The sequence below is a fragment of the Adiantum capillus-veneris genome, chromosome 4 (genome assembly GCF_014529385.1).
Source record: "Adiantum capillus-veneris isolate H3 chromosome 4, ASM1452938v2, whole genome shotgun sequence".
NCBI classification, from domain to species: domain Eukaryota; kingdom Viridiplantae; phylum Streptophyta; class Polypodiopsida; order Polypodiales; family Pteridaceae; genus Adiantum; species Adiantum capillus-veneris.
Window position 1 is genome coordinate 171,420,470 of NC_140934.1, and position 25,878 is coordinate 171,446,347.

The following is a 25,878-nucleotide window of genomic DNA, read 5'->3' on the forward strand; positions in this document are numbered from 1 at the left end:
CTCTCAATGTGTGTGCGTTTTTTTGTTTATGCATGTTTTCTCTCTCTTTTCCTCTCTCAATGTGTGCGTTTTTTGTTTATGCATGTTCTCTCTTTCTTTTCCTCTCTCAATGTGTGCGTTTTTTGTTTATGCATGCTCTCTCTCTCTTTTTCTCTCTCAATGTGTGTGTGCATTCTTTGTTTATGTATGTGTGTGTGCGTTTTTGTTTATGTTTGTACTCTCTCTCTCTCTCTCTCTCTCTCTCTCTCTCTCTCTCTCAAAAACACTATGGGTGTGTGTGTGTGTGTGAGAGAGAGAGAGAGAGGGAGAGAGAAAGAGGGGAAGGGAACATGAGAGTGAGGAGAGGGAAGGAGCATACCTGGCTCTCCTTCCTCTCCTCGTGTGTGTGTGCGTGTGTGTGTGTGTGTGTGGAGAAGAAAGAGAGAGAGAGAGAGAGAGAGAGAGAGAGAGAGAGAGAAAGAGCGTTACCTGCTCCTTGCTTGAGGGCGCCGAAAAACTCAGATTTGAGATCTGAGTTTTTGGGCGCTCTCTGTTAATTTTTTTAGCCCAGCCGGCGTCGCTATGAGCGTCGCAAATTTACTTGTAAATTTGCGACGCTCATAGCGACGTCAGGAATTGTTTTTTTTTTAGCGTCGCTGTGTTAGCGTCGCTAATATGAATAGCCTCTTGTAGTGAGAGTACAAATGAAGATGGATTCATCACCCATTGTATTACCCTCTTGTATTGTCACCCACTATATCAGTGGTCACACATACCCCACAGAGTTCCTATTAGTAGCACTTCTAGACTCATTTTGTTAACTCTTTTTTTTGTACTCAAATATGATATTCAATTCATCAGTTTCTAGCGAATTGATCTCATAGTTGATTTGGGCCTTTTTGAAGACGTTAATATCTCATTTCATCTCTCTCTCTCTCTCTCTCTCTCTCTCTCTCTCTTGGCACATACCTTAGAAGATGCACAAAAGCTTATTAGTGTCTTGGAATGCTTTTGCCTACATAGCGGGCTATCGTGAATGGATCCAAAACCAAGGTTATGCTTGTAAAGACCCTCAATGACGAAAATCCATGCATTGTATACAACAATGAGCAACTTGAAGTGGTAGATAGCTTCAAGTACCTTGGCCTTGAGGTTCCATCCAATCATAAATGGAAGGATTGCGCAATGCGTCGCTTGGAGGCCGAAAAGAGGATTTATTATGCATTTGAGAATATGTGCAATGCTGAAGATATCAAGTGTTGGGCTCTCAAAAAGTACCTCTTTGACACATTGGTGACACCGCTGCTTCTTTATGGAATGGAGTTGTGGGATGGTAGCATTGGGAAGTCTACTTGGAAAGAGTTTGAGAATGTCCAAAAGCGTTTTCTCACCAACTTTCTCCAAGTCAAGACACAAACACCCTACATGCTCTTACTTCTTGAGTCTGGATCGCTTCCCATTGAGGTCTTGGGCATGCAAAGGGTTGTGGAGTGTATGCTTAAGACACAACGTAGCCCTTTGTATCGACTTCCTAAGAATCGCATATGAAGCAAGTCAAAAGGTCCAAAAGACATGCAAGAGCAAAATACTAAGTTCGGGTGGATGCTTGACATCAAGAAATGGTTTGGAAGATGGGATGCATGTCACTTGGTCAAGGATGCGTCGATCGAATCCCAAGTTAATGAGGCCTTCTTACAACACCAATGTATCACGGCTTGGGAGAAATTCGGAGGTTCTCGCTTCAACCATTACACCACACATTGCCCCAAACTACAAATCTCTCTTCTTCTCCGAACGCGATAACTGAACCCATCCCTACATCCTTAAGCCCATCCCATTGAGTGCAATCCACACGATTGCCTCCATTCGTCTTAGCTCCCATTCTCTACGCTGCGAGACAGGACGTTGGTAGTGGCGAGGAGTCTCGATCATCGACTTTACATCTTATGCCCTCGTCAAGTGCGAGAGAGTGAGTACCACACACTACTTGAGTGCTCAGCTTTTGACCACATTAGGTCCTCTTTTCCCCATATATATATTCACCCATGAGCTCTCCCTACATACCTTCCTCTCCCCACCACGATGTGGACTCTCTATTGCGACGCTCATTTCAGCCATTTTTTAGCATCGAGAGTCACTTATGACCTCCCTTCACACCACGTGACATGTTCATTTGGTCCCATAGGTCATATTTGACCTCCGAGGACGATAATAGAACTCTCTCTCTCTCTCTCTCTCTCTCTCTCTCTCTCTCTCTCGTGTAGATAAGTCGTGAGAGCAGCAAATGGCTCCCTATGGATTCTTCCAAGCTCTTTTTGAACTTACGGGTGTTATTTAAGCAGCATCATTGCTGAAGTGACGAAAGATAGTTTGCAAGTGTCACTATGAGCATCGTGACAATCGTAAAATTTGCATCGTTCAAGCGATGCAATTATCAAGCTTGTATCGACGCTTTCAAGTTTTTTAAGGGGAATAATTATGTCACGCCTATATGTCCCTTGTGCGATGTCCACTAATTTTTACAAGCATCAATACTAACGAAGGCCCCTTGTAGTGTTGATTTACCAAAAACCTCCTTCCCGCCGGCCTCTCCTCTTTGGCCACCCCATTTTGGACTCTCTCACTTAATACGTGGTAAATGGATGCGAGTGCAAACTTTGAGAGAGTTTAATAGTGATAATAAAATAGATGTCATAATGTTTATCCCTCTCTCTTCTTTGGCCACCCCATTCTGGAGTCTCTCAATAAAATACGCGATAAATGACCACAAAAAACTTTAAGAGAGTTTTGTAGGGCTATAAGGCTTATATTCCATGATGCAGATTTTGGGAGTCACTTAAGTGGCTATTTTTAATAATTTGTTAAAGAAACATGTACATGTCAAAGCACTACCTAGCACGTGGTGCTTTTCAAACTATTTGTACTCATGCTTTACACCATGCATGTGAGTCTCGACAATTCTTACATGCATTCAACCATCACTCTCTAGTGTTTTTTATTTAGCTATTGATGCTTCATACTAAAGCTCATGGCTATAAATATACTTTTTGATTATGCATATTCTTGGTGTACAATTTTCACATAAAGATTATATCTTTTGTTGTTTGATTGTAGTTCTTTCATGTTTAAGGTTAAATTTGCCTTATGGTTATCATTGTGACTCTATTTATGGTAGTTGGTTTATGGGTATCATTTATGCTATGGTTATGATTTTTGAATACTAACAAGATATGTGAGTTGCATTTTGGCTATGCTATCAGTATGATAAGATTGATTGTTGTTAGTCTTGTTAGTTATGGTTAGAAGTATCATTTGATTATCCACTAGGACGTTATCACGATGGTTATCGATCAAGTTATGGTTATTGTTCTTTTCTATTATTTTTTTTAGAATTTTCAATGGATCCAACGCATTTCAGAGCGATTGAACTATAAATGGTGGAGTGTCGATTGTCGTTGCTTTTTGTATTCTTCATTAGGCAAAATGTCTAAGATTGGTTTATATAAAATTTAATATACTAATTATTGATGCAACAACAAATGTCAATACATAATTTTGTTTTGCAAGTTTGGTCATCAATATAAGTCTTAGTATTGATATCTAAATAATCGTCAATAGGCATTGACATAGTTGTTAATGTTTTACTGACTTATGGATGCTCATAGCATTGAATTAACCTCACGATTGTATTATGGATCATGGGTATGGCATTGGCTTGGTTACAATGCTCATGTTTTATGTTTTATGGTTATGGCTCTCTAGTTAAGGTTGTCTCTATGGCTCATGGTTATAGGTATGGTTCATTCATTATGATTATGGTTATAATTCACGTTGTTGTTATGGTTCACTTTTTATGGTTACATAAGAAGGATAGTTATGTATCGAGGAATCTTGACATGCTTTTATATGTTGGTTTGCTTCAATGATGTACATAGTTTCATATCAAAGTAGGTGGATTTAATCTACTTTTGTACTCTCCTTAGGGTAGAATGGCTTGACATCTGCTACATTGTACTTGCTTTCTAGCTATAGTAGCTATAAACCCATTTTGTTAAAAAAAATTTGAAAGATAAGTCATTGGTCTATTCATTGGTACTACTATCCACATGGTCATTAATATAACCATCAATAAACTATGGACCGATATAAGTACTAATATGCCCATTTATATAATATTTAAAGTTTATCATTGTTCACATCGATGGTCTATATTGACGTATACATTGATCAAAATGCACTTTGAAATTGTAGTTTACACAGTTGGTGCAAGTGTTCATGATCATGTGACACCTTGTAGTGAGAGCTATTGCATTGTGTTGCTATGAAATTAATATGTTTAAAATCTTCATAATCCGGGTCTAAGACAATTGCCATAGTTTGTGACATAAGAAGATGGACTACTCCACGAATTTGATCATGTGCATTGGAGAGTGATCTAGGATGGAATGGATTGCGTCTTGGTTAAAGCAAGCATCTCCTTATGTTGGAGGTTGAAGTTTCAACCACCTACATAGGATTACAATCTTTGACCTTGCTTCTAGGGGAGGAAGCTCACAAGACCCGTCAAGCAATGCTATATACTACATAGTGTTCATGTACACGGTGAAGTTTCATTATCCTTCTTAGGCAATGCTGTTATACCACATATTGTTCATGTCCATGGTGAAGGCTTAAGATCCAAGGACATAGAACGAGTGTGGTTCGTAGAGTGGGGAGACGACACACATGACATAATGGGAGGTGTCATGAGGTGATTGTAGTTCATGTTTCGGGGGGGCTGCTGGTTTGATGATTGCAATTTTCAAGGGGATCGTGATTCGCTGGGACAACCAACCCTATCCCTATAATGCCTAAAAGCAGCGCACACACAAACTCCCACACCGGTGTACATACACATCATGACAGGGACGTTGAAGGGGAAAAGGCTGCAAAGTCTCGCAATTTTTTAGTGCTAAAACTTGGGAGGACAAAGGGCAAAGGACGATCGATTCATGTAGCCTGGGGTAACCAAATACAGGGAAGGCTGATTACAGAGGACAGCTGGCATGCTCAGCGCCATCTTCGAAATGGCAAGGGGGGTACCAACCCTACAGCAGATGGTAGGAGCAAGGCGCGCAAGCTGTACAGTAGGCTGATACTAGTAGTCGTGACCTGAGAAACGAAGCAGGTAGACGATACCTGAGAGAGAGAGAGAGAGAGAGAGAGAGAGAGAGAGGAGGGATATTAGAGAGAGAATCGGCTTGCTTCCACTTTCTAGACTCGTGAAATCTTCAAACACCCAGAGGGGGGGGAGAGAGAGAGAGAGTTGCTCTTTAAAGGTAGCATTCTAGAAGGCAAATATCTGCATCTGTTTGCTATATGGGAAGAAGCCGGGATATTTTTCGCTTCTGGAGTCATGGTCGCATGTAAATGGAGACTGCGTAATGATAGGTGCGGCGGCCACGCTCAAAAAAGCATGGATTATGGCTTCTCCTCTGATACGTCAATACTAACATTGACAGAAGGTCAGGTGGCAACAGTGGAATTTTACAGTAAACCAAGCCTCAGCTGAAGCCGGAGGGAGAGGGAGAGGGAGAGGGAGAGAGAGAGAGAGGGGGGGGACTCGGGGAGCGGCACGGGCAATGCGCACAGGAAAGGAAAGGAAAGAGGAGAGAGAATTGGAGTAGGGACCAGCAGCTGGTACACACGGCCTCCAATGGTCGCTTGTCTCTGTCGCGCACTCGCAAAATTATTGAGAACAGTGGCCTGGGCCTTTTTTACGAAGGGGAAGGCGGGAGAGCGGGGCCTGGTGACAATTAATATTCGCGCATTGTTCTCCCTCTTTGATTTTTGCAAACCCCTGGCCAATGAGCGCGTACGGACAGCCAGCCAGGTTTAGGGCAGACATCACAAGTGGACCCACGTGGCGCATTGCCGTTCACTGTCTTCACCTACAGTAACGAAGAGAGAGAGTGTGCGCACTGCGCACTAGGAGAGAGAGAGAGAGGAAAAAGAGAGAGTGTACGCGCGCGCATGTGATAATGGCGAAAAAGAGAGAGAAAGGAACCCTATAAGGCCGAGCGACAACTGACACACATGAGAGAGAGAGAGAGAGAGCGACTGCGGGGCGGCCGGGCTGTAGAGGATAGAGAGAGGAAAAGTATGATAATATGAGAGAGTATATCGCCTTCAGAGCAAATCTCACTGCTTGACAACACCGTTTCACTGAATTTCATTCAATTGAGCTCTGCATCCGATGCATAAACTGCTCCATTACAGCTCTCTAGACTCTCTCTCTCTAAATCTCCCCCTTTCACTAGTCACCATTGTCACACAATCTCGCTGTTTCTGCGTTTGCTACAGCTGCAGCTTGTGCTCCTCGTCGGCCTCGGACGCTTAGAAGATGATGATGTGTGTGCCTGAGAGAGCTCCCTCATGATGGTAGCGGGTCCAGTCCCTGCAGGTGGCTTCTGTCTCACTTCTGCTTGAAACCCTCATTTCTGATGGAGAAAAACACTTCACCATTGCAGGCTCAGTCCCAACACGTCCACGATGCTCATGTGTCGACTATGGAGGTAACGGCGCCAGCGCCACCGCAACACCGTCCCAACTCCTCAACCTCCTGCGATGCTCATGCTACTGCTGCTTGTACTTATGATGCTGCCTTGACTGCATCTTCAGATCCAGAGGACTCTTCCCCTTTCAGCATCAGGTCAGTCTACACAGCATGATATCTGTTTCTTTTTCTATTGTCCATACCCTGTAAAATATGTTAATTATACCATATGGAATATTGTGGATCTTCGACAATACGAGTGTGTTCGGCATGGGATGAAAGAGCATGTATCCTGCCCTCGCTTATATGTAGCACATGACATCATACATGGACTGTTGATGGAAAATCGCGTAAGGAGATGTTGCGAATGTGCGCGCATGATGGCTTGTGATGACAATCTAGAGTCTGATGATGGGCCATATGATATTTTCCAAGTACCAGTAAAGCTTCACTGTGAAGTTTTTGATTCTGTAATGCTAGCCACAGTGAGCATGATATGATATTTTGCACTGCTTTAGACCACCCCCTCAACACACTGTAAATGCTTGGATGGAAGAGTGCCAAACCAAATGCTTCGGCACGCTAGCTATATTCTAACTGATTTTCTCTCTGTACATGTGAACTTAGGGGCTATGTTGCAGCAGTACGGGAAGTTGATATCACAAGATGCTGGCCGTTTTCTCAGAAGCTTTTAGAGGAGTCGATCCAAGCACACAAAGATCCGTTGCTACCGCCATTAACTCCTTTGACATGTCATGTAAGAATACAGAGAGAGTATTATCAGGCCAGATCACATGCTGACATGGATACGTCGTGGGATGTAACCAGTGGACCACAGTTACAGGTTCAAATAGATGTAAGCAAATGTGAACCAGGAGGTGTAGCTACCTTAAAGCAAGAAGAGCGACCCAGTGAAGGTGATTTTGCATCCCAGGCATCTCAGGGGCCTTGCAGCCCACACAAAGAGCCAGCTCACAAGCAGGATAGCCCCTTCCCAGACAGCATCCTTGCCTTCAAAAGACAGGCGCCACGCTCTATTCGGGAAATAAGGAAGAGTATAATGCAAGGTTGTGACTGTTTTAAGAGAACAGATTGCACAAAAGACAGTTGCAAAAACTCTCATAACTTCGCTTGTATGGACAGTGAAGGAGATGCTGCTACGGTGGCCAACCCCTGCACAAACTTGACAAACCATTTGCCTACACATGAAAATATCTCGATCATCACCGAGCTCGAGTGTCACAGAAAGGATGCAGATAGAGGGCAAGATTACATAGGAGTTCAGGGTCCTCATATGGATGGGATAGCCAGTACTGTTGATAACTTACATGCAGGTGCTGTAGGGGCAGCTGCCCAACTCAATTCCCCATGTGACATGGCCGAATTTACAACTGCTGCAGAGAAAATTCTTCTCACCTCAGAAGCAAGCAAGGATCTTCCCTCGCATGCAATCCTGCAGTCCAAGGTCCGCACGGATTGCAGTCTCGATTCTCAAAGCTCTGGCAAGTCCATCGAGAGCCAGAATTCGAAGTCCTTGAGTTCTAGACCGCGATGTGATCAATCTTTGCCGATGCAAGAAGACACTTCCGAATCGATTCCAGGCGTGGATAACATCCCCCAGCAGAGGTGCCCTGTATGTTTGCTCTTTCAATGCTCCTCAAACACAGCATTAAATGCCCATATCGACAGGTGTCTGGTCGCGTCCTCTGCTGATGTCATGGACAAATGTAATGTGAAGTTGCATAGGGGGAAAGTAAGAAAGAAGAGGTCTATGGCAGAGTTATGCCAGGTTGCTCCCCCTTGTGCGAGTGGTGGCAAGCATCCCTTTCCCGGTGCATCGAGTGTGGCCGCGTCCCAGAACTTAAAGGAGACCTCATGCACCCCTACAGAGTATCACAAAAGGAAAAGGACCAAGCTACACCCACACACTAGATTAGAGAACGCCTCTACAGATCTAATCAAATCACAGGCTCAAGCTTTGCAGTTCCTTCACTGGAGGTCGATAAGGTCAGCTTCATCACGTCGTGACCTGCAAATGCACGGAACAACCCGGAGAAGCGCTCTACATGTAAGTTCTCTTTGTTGTGTGTGTGAGAGAGAGAGAGAGTAGACGAAGAGAAGTTTTAACGTTGTAGGAACAATTCCAAGAGACCTAGTCTTGACACTGTCATAGTTAGTGGGGTTCTATAAGCACCTAAAATGTTATATCAAGATGTCACATACAAAACAGAGGGAGAGAAGAATGTTTCTGATGATATACTAACTTAAGAAAGGGTATGGACAAAACTCAATAGTAATGGTACTACGACTTTTAGTAGAGTCTTGTCATCGCAGTACCCTTAAATTCATTTTGGCATAGTGTGACCATGAATTTGTAATGTTAATATCACTATACTCACTAATGCTCTATGGGACTCGACTCTTTGTTCTATACTTGTATTATAGAGAGTAATGAAATAAGTAATCTACCACATGGATGATAAAAGTATAGGCATTTGAAATAGTTTATCAACTACTATACTTGATAGCCATACATCTTGCACGGTCATATGTGCACCAGTTATTTGTGATATATAATTATTCAAGTCCGTCAATTTTAGCATACTGCATAGGTTGTATCTTATTGACTTTTTTTCCTATTTATTCTCTCTTTACATACATAAAAGTGTTTTTTACATCGTAAGAACATCCCAAGATCTAGAGACCTCAAAATATGTAATCACATGAGTACTGCTATCATTATGGTTCATTGGTTTTATATGATGTCAACAATACAACTAAGCATTCGTTGACAGAGTCAGTCCCCTGTCCACCGAGAGGGATTTTTAATATTTCGAAGAGTTATGAAATAACATGAGTAAGTGGGGTTAAAAGTGAGTTTTTTAAAAGTTAGGTTTTTGAAAGAAAAGGGGTCTTTTAAATCATAGTGTAGTGAAATGCCCTTTATTACTTCGATCAAAGTTTTTGAAGGGTGCTCGCTAGTGCCATCTAGGCACTAGTGCTCGAAATCTATCATCGCCCATGTGAGTGAGCCCTTGCAATGGTTTGTATCACGTTAGGGTTTGAAAACCATAATGGATGAGGTTTTTTATCATATTCTTTGTCAAGTGCATAATCTCAATATCCCTTAATCTTCTCTCCTTTTACCTTGTGCCTTGTTATTGTTACAAATGGATACACAAAGTCCTTGCAAATATAAGAAATAGCATAGCATGTATATGAGCAACATAATTGATGATCATGCCTACCTGACGAATTGTGCATATGTACAACATCAGACACGATACACAATTGGAGATAAGAGCGCAAGAGTGCACTGGAGCGTATGTGTGTGCATCTCCTTTAGCGAGTGCTACGTATGCACGTGCACATGATAGAGAATGAGGAGAGAAGAACGACAAAAACACATGGGCAAAGGCTACTCTCCTTACATTGCTACCCCTCACAAAAACATTGGAGAGGACGTCTTCATTGCTACCAAAAGAGGGGAGAGTTGTCGCCGTCAAGGACTGTTGGCCGCAACATGGAAACGCAAGATAGAATACGAGAGAGAGAGAGAGAGAGAGAGAGAGAGAGAGAGAGAGAGAGAGAGAGAGGTTACTGACCCAACTAGCTTTGGCAAATGAATTGATACAAATACAATGGGAGCAATGGGTTGTATATGTACCCATCTCAATAAATTGCCCAACCTAGATATAGACAAATATGTAAAATAAATACTTAGGCCAAAATAGATATTGGGATCACATTGGGCAACTCACTTGAGATGCCATAACTTAACATTCTTATGGGTTCCTCAACACTCTCTCCACTCTTTCTCTACGTTGGCTTGTGAGGGGTTGTAATAGTTCTACTCTATGCTTTTCTCTACTACATATGTGAAACCCAAAGTTGCTCCAAAGTAATATGCTTGCACTCTACTTCGAGATTTTGGTTTATCGATGAGTTGGTTTCTACTTGTCAAGTCATTACTAATTCATAATAGGTGAATTATGCTTTGATGTGATAAGTCGATTATTGAGATTCTATGGAAGGCTAACTCTCACTCATTGGCATCAGAGTATGATAACTAAGATGCCTTCTAATGAGGATGACAATATTTGAGAGCCTATTCGTTGTCGATCCCAAGAGAAGGTAATCAGCATGAAGTCGGTTTTAAAGTCAAGTTTCTTTCTGATGGTTCTCTAGACAAGTACACGACTTATCGTTTACTAAAGGTTATGGTCAACGAAAGGTATTGACTTTTATAAGACTCTTGCTCTCACTAGATGATTCACTACTATCTATCTTATGGTTGCCCCTTGTGCACATTATGAAAGGCTTGATTATTAGATAGGTGTTATAATTTGCTTTCTTAGGGTAGGAAGTGCATGTGGAATAACCACCTTGTTTTGACATTAATGATTATGGGGTCGGCCATACCCTCAAGCTCTTGTGGAATACGAAATGCACATTATCACTAGAGAAGACTCTGTGAGAGAGAGAGAGAGAGAGAGAGAGAGAGAGAGAGAGAGAGAGAGAGAGAGAGAGAGAGAGAGAGAAATGAAATGATATATTAACGTCTACAAAAGGCCAAAATGACCTATGAGACCAACTGATTACAATGAGGAGTCTAGTACCAAGTCTGGGTACAAACAAAGAAAACTACAAACAAAGAAACTGATAGGAGTGCTATCGACTTCTATGGGTGGCTGGTAGTCTGATCAATGGTATCATGCCATAAAGGTACAAAGTAGGGATAAGTGTCACCATGATACAATATAGCAGTAGCATGAAGCCTATCCTGATCGACACTCTGGGTGTCATGCTAGAATCCTGTGGATCCTCTACCGCAATCTCCGTCGGTGCTGCGTGGCTCCCCTCAGTCGCGGTCGTCTCGATCTCCCTAACTCTATAGCTCGATCAATGAGAGTACCGCTGGTGTGTGTATGGGTGGGAACCGAGCTCTGTGATGGTGGTGTCTCCTCTGCCTCTGTGGTACTCAGGTTGAAGAAGTCTGAGATGCGTCTCTAAGATTGTCTCTGTCTTTGCCCACTCAATAGAGCGTCTCTATGTCTTTGTATCTCAAGTAGGAATAATCCGAGACATCTTTGATCCTGATATCTCACAACTCTATCTAACGAGTCAAAACCATCTTTGAATAAACAATGAAAGCGTCCCCGTATCTCATAGTAGACTGTGCAATGACATATGTAGTGAAACTCTGTCTCTGGTTCTGCATGGCATAACTGACATATCCTACTGTCTACTGGTGTGAAGATGTGCGAATCTGGCCTATAGCACATCGTAACCCGTGAGATAGATGTGTGTCCATGTAACTGGGCCGTGTGACAAATCCGTCTGTCGTGAGTTGGAGAAGATGCTCTCTATAGAAAACCCTCTTCGTACCCAACTCCCGTGATGGCTCTATCCATGTCCTCTGTTATCAAGCTGGATAAGATCATGCCGAATGAGTCTAGTAGTCTCCATCCGTGTAAGAGCCAAAGATGGTGCATCAAGAGAATACTGGAAAGGGGGCAGCTTGTCCATGCTGAAACCATGCCTCTGAAACCATGAGCTCATCTGTGCATACCAACATGATGTATCTCCCTGTAATGCCAGCTGTCTGGATGACTCAAGAGCAAGCCTGGCATACCTGTCCCTGGTGGTGTCCCATAAGCTGTGTACAAATGATACTGATCTGGTGACAGCCTCAACCTCCATAGGTGGGGCAACCAGCTCCGCTCGTATGATGTCATGTGGGACTGAGGCCTTGGCTCTAATCAGCCTAGAAATCATAGATATCAAGGGTCTCTCCATATTACTCCATCCAGCACTATCAACAGACGGTCCCCAACCGTGAACCCCGTAGTGCATAACTGAAGCGACCAAAGTGTCGAAAAGCCAGAGCTTTGTTCGAGGTTCCTGGAACTGAACCTGCGAACAAATCCTCTCTAAACCGCCTAGGGCTGCATAGGCACGAGTCAATCTAGTGTAAGAGAGTAGAGGAAAGCATGCAGAATATAAGCAACCTTTGGATTTCTTGCTTCTTTTCTCGTGTCTTTTCCTTTGTTTTGTTAGGTTCCTTGGATTACCTTCTTTTAGTATTAGCCTTCTTGGACCGATCTCGTTTTACAAAAGCTCACTTCCGGATGACCATTATTTCCACAAAATGTATACTAATGAGGTTCTTTGGAATCTTTATTAGGTGTAGCGGCTTTAGGTTCCTTTTCTAAATTGTCTTTGTTTTCCATTCTTATTTCTTTTGAGGCGCAATAATATTTTTTGCTTGTTATTTCTCTTATTAAGACATTTGTCATGGAAGAGTGATAGTAATTATTTACAAGAGAGGGATTGTGGAGAGTGATGGTGTCACAAAAGTGGTCGAAGAATAAAGGAAGCTTATTGAGTAGCTTGTGTATGAGATTGGGCACTTGGGACCTATGTTCTTTAATTTCCTCTTAATTTGAGAGATGAGTCCCTAATCTTCTCGTTAATGTTGTCATTCCTTGAAATAGTAAACACATGTAGCTCTTTTTCAAGCTTACTTTGTGAGCTTAATGGTAGAGATATATATTTTTAGAAAGCATCCCAAAGATATTGAGCCATAATAGCAATAGTCAAAAATTAAGAAGTGACAGATAGAGAGATATCATAAATAATAGGAATGATGTCTGTGGGGTCCCTTGAAAATATTGAATTGCTACCTTGAATAGTCTTTTATTTCTCAATGATAAGCCACATTCTTGCTCTGCTCATGTCAATTATGGTAATTATGACATGTGAAGTTGTGAGCTTTATAAAGACTTGAAAGATTGTGAGAATTATTAGCGTAAAAACATAAGCAAAAGAACAAAAATTTAGAGCACTCTTCGAGAAATTGAGAGAGGAACCTCATACATGAACTGTAATAGTTGACAATATAGTCGGAGTTTTATAGAGATACACTATCATAGTTGCCATAGAATTTTCCAACGGTCTCTTAACACATGTGATTGGTTGAATGGTTCAATTTAAGAAATGGATTCTTTAATTTAAGCTTCCATCATCGACTAAGCATCATCAAGAGTACAATCTTACCACTATGTAAGAGGTTGTCTATGTGGTGCTAGATGATTTTTGTTTGGAAATCCTTTCTTGAGCTTGATCTTGAGAGACACTCCTTATGACTAAATGAGTAACCCTAAAACTTTCTCACGCTTTGATGATGGTAAGCCTCCAAAGCTGAAGCACTATTGCAATTTGCTCAAAACAACAATTTATTTCAATGCAATAAATGCTAAGAAGATTGGATTTTTCTAGACCAAAAGATAAATTTTCCCACAAACTTCAATTAGGTGGTGTTTTTTTATTTTGTTGACATATCATTGAAGTCTATATTCTAAAACCTTTATGTACGTTAAGGATAGAAGGTGATTACAATAGCAAACACTTCTATGTGAAGAGAGAGAGAGAGAGAGAGAGAGAGAGAGAGAGAGAGAGAGAGAGAGGAAGGTGAAATTCCTTCCCTAGAAGCGTTGGCCCTTAAGACGAGCATCCCCGAAGGGTATTTCTTTTATATTGTAAAAGATGGCCAATACAAGTTGTTGACACAAGTGCTCAAAGCTTTCTTGATCTTCACAAGACTCAAGCCTTTGTCATCTTCAAGAAATGCTAAGAGAGAGAGATCACCCAAAAACTGATGATCCCCACAAATTATCTCAAGAGTTCTTTATATCGGTAAAATCCTAGCCTTTTGGGTGGCCTTATCCTTGGCTTTTCAATTGTTCCACCTTTGGATTTTCATTTATTCTTCCTTTGGCTTTTCATTTGTCTGACCTCTTGGCTTATAAAAAGAAGGGCACCCCACTTTCTAGGGTTGATTTGTGTTATGTGCCTCACTTTTAGGACTAATTTGTGACATACCCCCTTGTTGAAAAATAGTAATTGTCCTCAATTACATCTGCAACGCAGAACAAGAGTAACACAATAATATTGATCAATTAGTCAATCAATCATGTTCATGCATGAATGGTACAAATCACATGGCATGCATCACATGTATCTAGGCATAACTAGTCATCACATTTAGTTCTTATCTTGAACTCCATGGATTTCTCTGATGCACTAGAATCGATCAGATTTCTATCTAGCCATCTCATCCTCATTAGAACTTTGGATGGGTGCAGTAGCAATATTAGTTATCACATCTAGATCTCACCGATCTTTGACGGATGTCTTGATGCACTAAAACCACATACCCAATTTATCTCATCCAAATTGGATCTTTTGCTGTACTAGATTTTCTATACTAATCATCATATCCAGTTCTAACTCGAACTTTATGGATGTCTCTAATGAATTAGTATATCATCAAGATAGAATGCTGCAGACATTCCATCCAATCATACGAAATCAAATAATAAGCCATTAGTCAATATGAGAGAGAATTATTCTTGTTGCAACTTCATCAAAATACATAGAGATGGCCGAGTGTTGTTAGCTCAACACCCTTGAAAAGATAACAAGAAGTCAGTAAAAACCACTATCAATCATTCGTGTTGATCTCTGACAAGAGAGTGTAGGAGCTCTTGTCCATGCAGCAAGTCCTGCACTAGATTCAACCGTTGAATCATCCTGAACTCTTGGTGACAAAGTAGGAGCTAATCCAAAAGCCTCAAGGTAAAGCTCTAATAATTGAGGAGTATTTGCCAAGTCCTCCTCCTCCATCCATTTGGCATCCAAGGCTGGATAATTTCAAAACTTGACCAAATATTTCCAGATTAACTTTCCTTTAATCTTTCTTTCCTTGTGTGCCAGTATCTGTTTAGGTTGAAGGATTTCCTCTGTTTCCTCAACTTCAAGTTGCTCGTCAGCAATCATATCCTCTGGCACTTGTCTTTTAAAAGGACGTAGAAGACTCACATGGAAAACATTGTGAATCTTCCAATGATCTGGCAACTTCAATCTAAGCAACATCATCGATTTGCTCAGTGATTTGGAAAGGACCATAGTATCGCATACTCAGTTTTGATAAAGCTTTTCTTTGTCCTTTTTCTTTTTGAGGCATGCTTTCTCAAACTTGAGTAGCACCCAATCATTCTCTTTAAGCTGCATGTCTCTGTGATGCTTATCGATTTCCATTTGTGTTTTTCTTGAGACTTGTGCAAAGCCTCCTTTATCTTGGAAAATGAGGTATCAAGATCCTCCACAAAGCAATCTACCTCAAAAATCTTATCTTCTGTGCACAAGATAGGTAGAACCTTCTTGCCATCTTCAACAATCTCAAATGGGGCCTTCCCTATCGATGTATGGACTGTGCTGTTATACGCAAACTCTACCAATGTTAGATATTTGTGCCACAACGATTTGTGGTCTGAAACATAATACTTTAACAAATGCAACAAACTGAATTTGTAATCTTTGACTGCCCATCTGTTTGTGGATGAAAAGAAGAAGAGAACTTCAATGTAGCTCCCAAATTCTCACATAGAGCTTGTCAAAACAGACTGGTCATCCTGGGATCTCTATCTAAAACAATAGAAGAAGGCATCCCATGATATCTAAAGATATGAGTAATTAACAACTTTGCCATATGATTTGCTTTAATTGTCTTCTTTATAAGGATAAAATGAGCTTGCTTATTGAACTTGCCGACGACATTCCATATGCCATCATGCCCACCCTACGTCTTTGGAAGATAAAAAATAAAGTCCATAGCAATACTCTCCCATGGTCGATCTGGAATCGGCAAAGGTAGCAGTAGTCCAGGTGTTTTATGTCTGTCATACTTCACTTTTTGGCATACCAAGCATGTACGCACAAAATTGTCCACGTCTACCTTGAGTTGAGGCCAATAAAAGTAAGTATCTACTGCTTTTAATGTAGCCTCAATCCCACAATGCCCTGAAAAAGGTGGATCATGACATTCTATCTGTCTAAGTTGTTGTGTGACACAACTTAGTTGTCTTCATGAAAAATCCTTCTATAAGAGCATAACTTGGAACAACCTCACCAGCCTGTAAGGTGTCATAAATGCTCGCATACTATTGTCGCATGTCATCCAACTCATGATGAAAAATAGCAGTGACTGTTGAAATTTGTGGTTTGCAAGATAAGGCTTTTTGCAACCACATTCTTCTTCCCCTCTACATAAACAAACTAAAAATGAAAGAGACAAAAAATTTGTCCATCTTATTTGTTTGTTTGACAACTTCGGTTGTGACAAGAAGTATCTCAAACTCTAATGATCAGTATGAACTGTGAAATCATCTCCAAGAATATAATGTTTCCAAGTAGGTAATGCATGAATTATTGAAAGAAGTTCCTTCTCTAAAATCTGTGCAACTATCTCAACCTTAGAGAATAATCTGCTCTCATAAGCTATCACAGGAACATCCTGTTGCACAACTGCTCCTAAAGTGCTGCCACATGTATCACAGTGCACTTGACAAGGTTTCTGCAGATTGGGAAGCACAAGGATTGGTCCAGTGATAAGCTTTTCTTTCAGACACTCAAAAGCTGTGATTTGTGTCTGTTTCTAAGAAAAGGAAACACCTTTCTTGGTCAAATGATACAAAGGTGCTACAATTTCTACAAATCTGAAAATGAATCTTTTGTAGTAAGAACATAGCCCCAAGAAACTACACATTATGCATGTTCCTCATAATAGTTGCAACCTTGAGTGGGTCCATCGTGACACCCTCTAGAGAAATAATATATCTAAGAAAGTGTATCTCTGCATGAAGAACTCGCTTTTCTTGCCATTGATAATCAACTTATGATCTCGCAAAGTTTGAAGGACCTTTACAAGATGCTCTTGGTGTTCAGTTTCTGACTTGGAGAAGATAATGATATCATCAAAGAATGTCTCCACAAATTGCCGATGCTCTCGAAAGATTCGATCTATCATCCAGTTGCATGTGGCTGGAGCATCAGTGAGGCCAAAAGGCATCACTAAAAACTCATAGAGTCCAAAAGTGGTACAGAATATTGTCTCGTGAACATCCTCAGGAGCAATCCGGATGTGATGATTGCCACTTTTAAGGTCAATCCTGCTAAAATGACTTGATCCTTGAAGTCGATCAAGGATGTCGTCAATCCTGGCTATAGAAAACCTGCTCTTGATTGTAATCTTGTTGAGTGCATGATAGGCGATGCACATTCGCCAAGATCCATCCTTCTTCTGAACAAGAAAAACTAATAACAGAAGGGTGGAAAATTGGGTTGAATCAATTCTTTCTTGAGAAGATCATTGACCTGACTCATGATCTCCTCTTGTTGTGCCGGGCTTACTCTATAAGGGGGTCGGTTACGAGGTAAGCTCCCTAGAATCAAATCAATGGTCTGATCCTCAGGATGCCTAGGGGGAAACTCCCCCGGTAGGCTCTCTGAGAAAAAATTCTGTTATTGTTTCAACAAAACAAGTCTCTCTGTATCCAAAGTAGATAAATTTGAATTACCTTCATCTTGAGACGTGTCTTGAACAAAAGTCAAGTAAGCAGAAATATGAGATTTCTTCAACTTAGAAACTATCGCAATACAACGAGGATAGACTCGTCCTTGGTTTTTACATCCAGAGTGAGACCCTTTTCTTTGTGTTGAAGTAAAATCTTCTTTGCCTTGGTATCAATCATTGCACGACTCTTGTAGTGCGATGGCATTCCTAATAGGACATCACATCCCACAAGTGGCATTATGAAAAAATCCTCTTGTCCAACATATCCTTGGGTGTGCAACCGAATCTTGCCTATCAAAGGGGTAACTGCCACTCCTACATCCATCTGGGGGCCCATCTCCTCTGGCTTCACCCCCAATCTAGGTGCCAACTCCATCGAAATAAAGTTAGCCTTGGCTCCGCTTTTGAAAAAGATAAGGACCTTCTCATCTCTGACTTTTTCCCAAGCTCTGCAAAGCTCAGAGGACTCATCTTCTACTTCACTCCCATCATATCTGCTACCAGACCAACAACTATCTTTCCTTTCTTTGACTTTTTGTCGTCATTTGTTTTGTTATGAGTTTTGCAAGGTCAATTTGCTGCCACATGTCCGTGGACACCACATTTGAAGCACCTTCCCTCTCTGCTCCATTGCTTTCTTTGCTCTTCACTAACTTTGGAAGTCAAGTTAGTTTGGTTAAATTTTTGTTTGTAGTTCCCCTTGGAGAAGTTCTTGTTAAACTTCCTTTTATGCTTCGAGCACTAATGTTTAAGCTTCGTAGGAAATCCACAACAATACTTTTCAATCTGTTCTCCAAGCGGAACTTGTCTAAAACATGCCATTGGATAGTATGCCCCCCAATATCTTTGATTGTACCGGACGAGTGAATCTCTCTTCTTCAATTTGAGACGATTCCAAATCTTGAGGATATCAACTTCAAATTCTACAGTCAGCCATAATGAAGCAAAAAACTGTTTGAATCCCAGCCATGTTCCTGGCGCCTCGTGCTGAGTAAGCAAAATGTTATACCATGTCAAATGAGTTCCCTTGAGAAAGGATGTTGCTTTTCTGATCTTGGAAGCCTCTATGAAGTGCCCACTTGAAAAAGTTGCATCAAACTGTTGAATAAAGGTGAGTGCTTTTTTCTCATCTTGTTTGCCATCAAAGATGGAAAACTTTACACTTTGGCCTCCTTCCTTGTAGTCTTTGAGGTGGCTCACTGGACTCAATCCATCAAAAGGAATCTGTGTGTCCATAAGCATTTTCAAATCCAAGTGGCTCATCTCCCATATGCATAGCAAAATGATCACTTGCTTTGTCTTCAAGGTTTTCATAATGGGCATCATAGAAACCTGGTCTTTCTTGAGACAAATACAAATCATTAGCTGCTTCTAGGAAAAAGATTGTCTCCCCATAAATCTGTCTGACCCAATCTTGGGTCGGGCCTTCTGTCTTTGACGTTATGCTGCAGCCAATCTTTCCTGAGTCACCCATCCCAAAAGTTGTGGATTGTTTGCCTTTCATTGCTTTACCGCCGTATCAAGATCCTTTACCGGAATGAACTTTGAAAGCTTTAGATCCTTACTAGCAACAAGAAACTATTGCATGAGTTGCATGGTTTTTGTTTTAGCTACTTCTTCACGTCCACCTCAGAGAAAACATCATCTACAATATCCTTCTCTTTGATGTCGTTCCCGAGCTCTATTTCTTCGTTGTTGTTCTCCTCTTCACTTTTGTGAGAGGTTGACTCTGAAACCATCATGCTTTGCTACTGTGGGAAGGATCGGATTGTTCATAGAAGAACAATCAACTGAGCTCTGATACCACTGAAACCTTTATGTACGTTAAGCACATAAGGTGAATCACAATAGCAAACACTTCTACTTGAAAAGAGAGAGAGAGAGAGAAACCAAACATGAGACATAGTAAGGCGGAATTCCTTCCCTAAAAGCATTGGCCCTCAAGACGAGCGCCTCCAAAGGGTATTTCTTTTATATTGCAAAAGATGGCCAATACAAGTCGTTGACACAAGTGCTCAAAGCCTGTCATCTTCAAGAAATGCTCAAAGAGAGAGATTGCCCAAAAATTGATATAGGTAAAAGGCTAGCCTTTTGGGTGCCCTTGACCTTGGCTTTTCAATTGTCCGACCTTTGGCTTTTCATTTGGTTGACCTCTTGGCTTATAAAAAGAAGGGCACCCCACTTTCTACGGTTGATTTGTGTTATGCGCCTCGCTTTTAGAGCTGATTTGTGACATATACCCATGCTCATTATTACCACTAATCACTTATTTTCGTAGGTTCTTTTAGACCTTTAAAATCATAGGTAACCATGGACCACCATATTGCCAAAAGCATTACGAAGATCTGATCTAGTACAATGTTGGGGACAACATGAATGCACTAAAGCAACTGACAAGAAAAAAATGGGTTTCACATTATAGCCCTTTGAATTTCTTAGAAAATGCTCAATATACCGACAAATTTAACATTTATAATTAGAGATCGGTATAAGCTACATAGTGTACATTCTTGGTTTATATTATCAGTAGCTTAATGAAGGCAACACTTGCTAGTATAAAATGCCTCGAACTCTAGGCTCAAAAAATGAACCGCATTCAAATAGCTAGCTGTATGGCATATTAGATGTCCCAAAGCTCCTGGAAGAATACTTTTATATCATTGTCAGGTGCAACGGAATTGAAATGGTGAAGATCTAGGATTTACACTTCCACAAATCCTTCACTTCTTTCCTTTGCATAAGTGATTGCTTTTAGCTTGAATGATGTTTCCTTTCACTTTCTCTTAAGAAAGAGAATAAGAGACTGATAGAGAAGTGGAGAGAGAGAGAGAGAGAGAGAGAGAGAGAGAGAGAGAGAGAGAGAGAGAGAGAGAGGAGAGTGACACCCGATGGGGTCCCAATCAACCCTCGCAAGGACCCCCACACCGTTGTTGATATGGTGTTTGCTTTTGATTGCGTTAATGGAATGTCACACATGCAATACCCCAAGTGCAGACTTATTGACTCGAATGGTGGATATTACCGCATTAACTTCTCAAGACAAGGCACCTTCATGACTGATTTGATGCACCTTTGGATCCTTCTCGATGTGGCATTTTGGATGGCCACTAAGGGAAAGATCTGGGACTGAATTGCGCTTCTGATGTGAGAAAAATGAAGGGTTGAAAATGTAGGTCAGTTCGATGATGCCGATGATAGATAGCAATGGGAGCACTCAATGTGGACGAGGGAATGGCCAAGGAGAGGCTCAATGGTTGCCGAAGTATCAGATCGCAATGGGAATCTCGTGAAACACAGATCCAAGCCGTTTTCTGGCGATAGAAAGGGCTGAAATTTGAAAGCAATATTGAGGCAGATCTGCAAGCGATAGGTTGATCTGTCGATTCAAGAAAAAACGGTAGGATTACTAGTTGGTTGCAAAAAGCCAAGGTTGTTCTGAGCAAAAACGTTGGGCTGATTGGTCTCCTTTTGCTAGCGTTGGGATTTTGAGAGAAAGTGCTTACTCTCTTGGTCCCTTATAGGCCTAGTTTAGTGGTTATAAACCCATTAAGGGCTAGGTAGGACAAAAACTCTATCAAATTCCAACAAATAAATCATAATTATGATTTATAAATAAGTTTTGACTATGGGGTTAGTTTTTGGGTGAAATTGTCACATATCTGTCCACCCGAGAATCTGATGGACGTGGGGAATAGCTCATTGGATTCCTCTAACCTAAAACTATATGCAGCATATCATGATAGATGTCCACCATAATGTTATAACATCTGTTAAAACACAAGTACAAACCAAGAGGGTTCCAAAACTAAAAAGCCTAATCTAATGGACTTGTTCGGACATGCAAGTCCTGCGAATAGGCTCACAAAATTTCTGGTACTAATCCTTCTAGGATTCTAGGTCGACTCCTATCTAGGAAGAAGGGGAAAACTGGCTGTAGAAGTCGATGAAGTATGTCCACGTGGCACACAGAGCCATGTGATCGTGACATGAGTTATGGAATACATTTGCACAGTTAAAGCTCTCATTGGATTTCATTAAAGCTACCAAAGAATTGATCAAAGCTCCCATTGGATTTCATTAAGGCTACCAAAGGATTCATGAAAGTGTAAAATTTATCCAAAAAATAGGAATACAAAACTCTACTATTTAGGGCATAACTTTTAATTCAAACACGTCAGTTCTCTCTAAAGCATAGAAATGTTGAAAACTAGTAGAGCGAGTATACCAATCTAGACCTCACAAATATGATTTTGAGAGTGGCCGTGTATGTTCCAAAAATTAGAGATTAGCCTAAAATAGCACATATTTTTTTATTCAATCTAGGTTGAAAAATGTTTGTCAAGATTCAAGTTATAGGTGACATTTGTATCTTCAATTAATTAACACTAGTCTTGTAATGGGCCACAAGAGAAGTGGCTTATGTCTAGATTCTAATAACTTCATGAAACTTGTTGAGCATCTTGTTAGGATGTCTAAGACTATGAGAGTCATATTTGAGTTAAAAATGCTTAAAATAAAAATTTCACTTTTTAAAAAAGAGCTTTTTTTGTGTAAAACTTAAATTTGCTACTTGACTTGGGCGAGTAGTAAATGTTGTTAGCCTTTGTATAAGCAACATAAAAGTGTGATAGACTCATTACATACTTATCTAGGGATTTTTCAAAGCAGTTTCAGTCTGTTAGAAAAAAGAAAGTCTACCATTGAGCCAGTTTATTATAATGATACGCATTTTACCAAATTAGTCCTTAGACAACTTCAACCCTTGATTTATTTTCTTGATATTTTTTATCAACTCATACTATGTGTTGGACGTATTTCCTTGCAAGGATTTTTGGTTTAGACATTTAATTAAATAGTTGTTGAATTATTTTTTCAGAAAATCCACAAATGTGGCATTACTCTTTTAATCCAAACACATAATTTCTCTTTAAAGCATAGAAATGCTACAAACTAGTAGGGCCAATGTACTAATCTAGACCTCACAAATATGATTTTGAGAGTGGTGTATGTTCAAGAAATTAGAAATTGGCTTGAAACAACACATATTTATTTGTTTAGTTTAGGTTGAAAATTATTTGTCAAGATTTATGTTATAGGTTACATTAGTATCTTAAAAGAATGTGCAATTTTTTTCAGATCATAAGACAACTTTACAGATATAAAACACAAAAAAAATCATTACATGCAAAACTCCTCAAGTAATTCGAGAAAATTGGTCACTTAATGGTACATAGTACATAAAAGTGTCCCATTGCCAGTTTAGTATTAAGCCTATAAGCGAAGCCTTTGAAAACTTGAGTAACATCCAATCGTCCTCTTTAAAAGTTGTAAGTCATGCTTATCAATAGCTAGCTTTTGCTTGTGTTGAGAGTAACTTATGGCATCTTTGACTCATTGAGGCAAAAGTATGATGTCTCTAATGAGCTTCATTGACATAGACCTCAAGTAGATCCAAAATGTTGTTGAGAATGTCATTTTGCCCATCTAGGTATGGGTGATGCACAAAAGATAAATTCAACATGCCATAGTGCTTAGAAATGCTAGACTTACAAAGATTAGTTGTATGATGAAGTTTGATATTCTCCTTGACAAGTATAGAGTGGGCTTGTTTGCTAAACCTCCATTGTTGACATGAAAAGACCTGGTTAGATCAAAGATGAAATTCATGAATCTGCTCTCCTATGATGCCCTCCGAAGGTGTGAAGATCATGATGGAGTAAGCCTTTAGCTTACACTCATAGTAAGAACAATCCCGAGAAGAAAAGCATGCACCTGTATGTGCATAAACACTCTCTTCCGATGGAACCCCATAGCCTCATACACATGCTACTCATGCCATAAACACATGTGGCACACTTGATAGCCACATGCTACTTGTGGTGTCTCACATGACCCTTGCCATTACCATATGTCGAGCATATCCATCCACTCATTGATTTCATTGCCTAAGGCCACTATCCCAGAGTTTTTATTTTCTCACATTTTTAAAATCCATCAAGCAAGTTATCATTTTTGCATTGTATATTGAAGCTCTTTCTAATCTATCTATTATCTAATGCTCTTGTGTCAATACAACCATGAATGCTACAACAGTGTATCCTCCATAGCCCTTACATGTGGTATCAGAGCTAATACATAATTAGTCTCTTAATTACAATGATTGGATCCCTATGCTAGACTTAGTACTCTCTCTCTCTCTCTCTCAATGCTAAGTTGACTCATAACTCTTTAGGCTAATTGCTATTCAAGTCTAATTATCTCTAGCATTGGTCTTTAGGCATGTCTATACAGTGGCCATTACCCTTGCCAATGATTAGTGGTAATTGGATTGAGCATTAGGTTGTATACTATTTTTTTTCTTCATTGGACTTGCTTTTGATTGCGTTTTAATGCTTGCATAATACTCTATGTGCATAAGCCTTTGCATCTACACACACACACACACACACACCAAATTGTAGCCCATTGCGAGATTTTTTTTAAAAAAATGATCTTACTCAATTAAATTAGAAAATTTAAAATAATTGGTGTGCAAGTAACTCTCTCTTAATAGAGCCCTCATTTATCAACTAAGAGGCTCTAATAGTGCTTACAATAATTGAGTGTGTGAGTGTGTGTGTTTGTGTGTGTGTGCATAGTGGTGGGAACCGCTTTTACAAAAAACAACGTAGCTCCTATTCCTTGCCCGCATGCAAGCTTGGCATCTCGTGCTCAACGCCAACGCATGGTTTTGATGCTATTAGCCCACCTAGCATCCATTTTGGAGCTTAGCGTGGACATATCACTTGAGGTTTGCCTGATCTTTGCCAAGACCAAGAGAATCGAAGCTGTTGTCATTGGGCAAAGTGCCATCAAAGTAGGTAGGCAAAGGGAGGCCCAAGAGCCACTCTCCTTTCTTAGCCGCAACCTTGAGAAACGTGCATGAAGGGACATAAAGGCTTCCACAATCAGTAGTGCATAAGAGGCAAGAAGAGCTAGAACCGTTCAGGAAGGAAGATTTGCATATATATATATATATACATATAGAGAGAGAGAGAGAGAGAGAGAGAGAGAGAGAGAGAGAGAGAGAGAGAGAGAGAGAGAGAGAGAGAGAGAGAGAGAGAGAGAAATGAAATGTTATATTAACGTCTTCAAAAGGCCAAAATGACCTATCAGACCAAACAAAGAGAGAGAGAGAGAGAGAGAGAGAGAGAGAGAGAGAGAGAGAGAGAGAGAGAGTTGTCCATTCTACTTTGCTCTACTATAGAGAAACTCGCTTTGCTGGCCCTACAAGATTCTGTCGTGCTGCGTTTTCACCATTTGATGTCACTTCAAGCCAAAAACTTGCCTTGATCGCTTTGTCTTCAATTAGAGACTCTTTTTTTCCCCTTAGAATCCAAGCAATGGTTCCCCTCCCATCCAAGCCTAAGTTTCCACTATTGTCATAGCTTCACATCCTTTCATTGTTGGCCAAACTCACCTTTCCAAGGCTCCCTTGGCCTTTAATTGGTGCTGTCATGGCACTAAGGCCCTGTTCCTAACTCCATGGCCTTGCACATTTCCTTGTTGGCTGAGCCTAAGTTCCCACGGCTCTCCCTTTTTGGTGCTATTTACTCACTACGGCTCTGTCTCCAAAGCGCCAAAGGAGCACCCAAAACAACAAAGGTTGAGCTCCCAAAGCACTCCAAGCATTAAACCCAAAGCAGCAAAAAAGTTCCAAGGGCTTCAAGCACTCACACTCAAAAAATTCATAGCCTTTCAAGTGAAAAGCCAAAGGGTGAAGATTTTCTTCTCATCAATGGCTCTAATTGTCTGTATTTACAGTGATGACATTGTCAGTTTTGGATATGATTATAATGTCTGCAACAATTGAGTGATCAAAGCTCTCCCATTGCACCCATAAGCACTTGTACCAAAATGTCCACAAAGGAGATAGACATTGTCTATCCCAATGGCACCGTAAGACTCT

The 25,878-nt window shown here is 40.6% G+C and overlaps 1 protein-coding gene across 5 annotated transcripts in view; it reads left to right on the forward strand.

Moving 5' to 3' along the window:
* Window positions 1-4,965: 4,965 nt before the first annotated feature.
* Window positions 4,966-25,878, forward strand: part of LOC147460355 (uncharacterized) — a 57,915-nt gene continuing 37,002 nt past the window's right edge. The window contains exons 1-4 of one of the 5 annotated variants that reach the window (XM_086511442.1): window positions 4,966-5,146; window positions 6,322-6,399; window positions 6,489-6,670; window positions 7,142-8,582. In XM_086511442.1, coding sequence (XP_086367568.1) covers window positions 6,394-6,399; window positions 6,489-6,670; window positions 7,142-8,582 — 1,629 coding nt within the window. In that variant the 5' untranslated portion in view covers window positions 4,966-5,146; window positions 6,322-6,393. Of the gene's footprint in view, window positions 5,147-5,712; window positions 6,671-7,141; window positions 8,583-25,878 lie in introns of those variants that run through there. The other 4 variants (XM_086511440.1, XM_086511441.1, XM_086511443.1 and 1 more) reach the window with 4 other exon arrangements.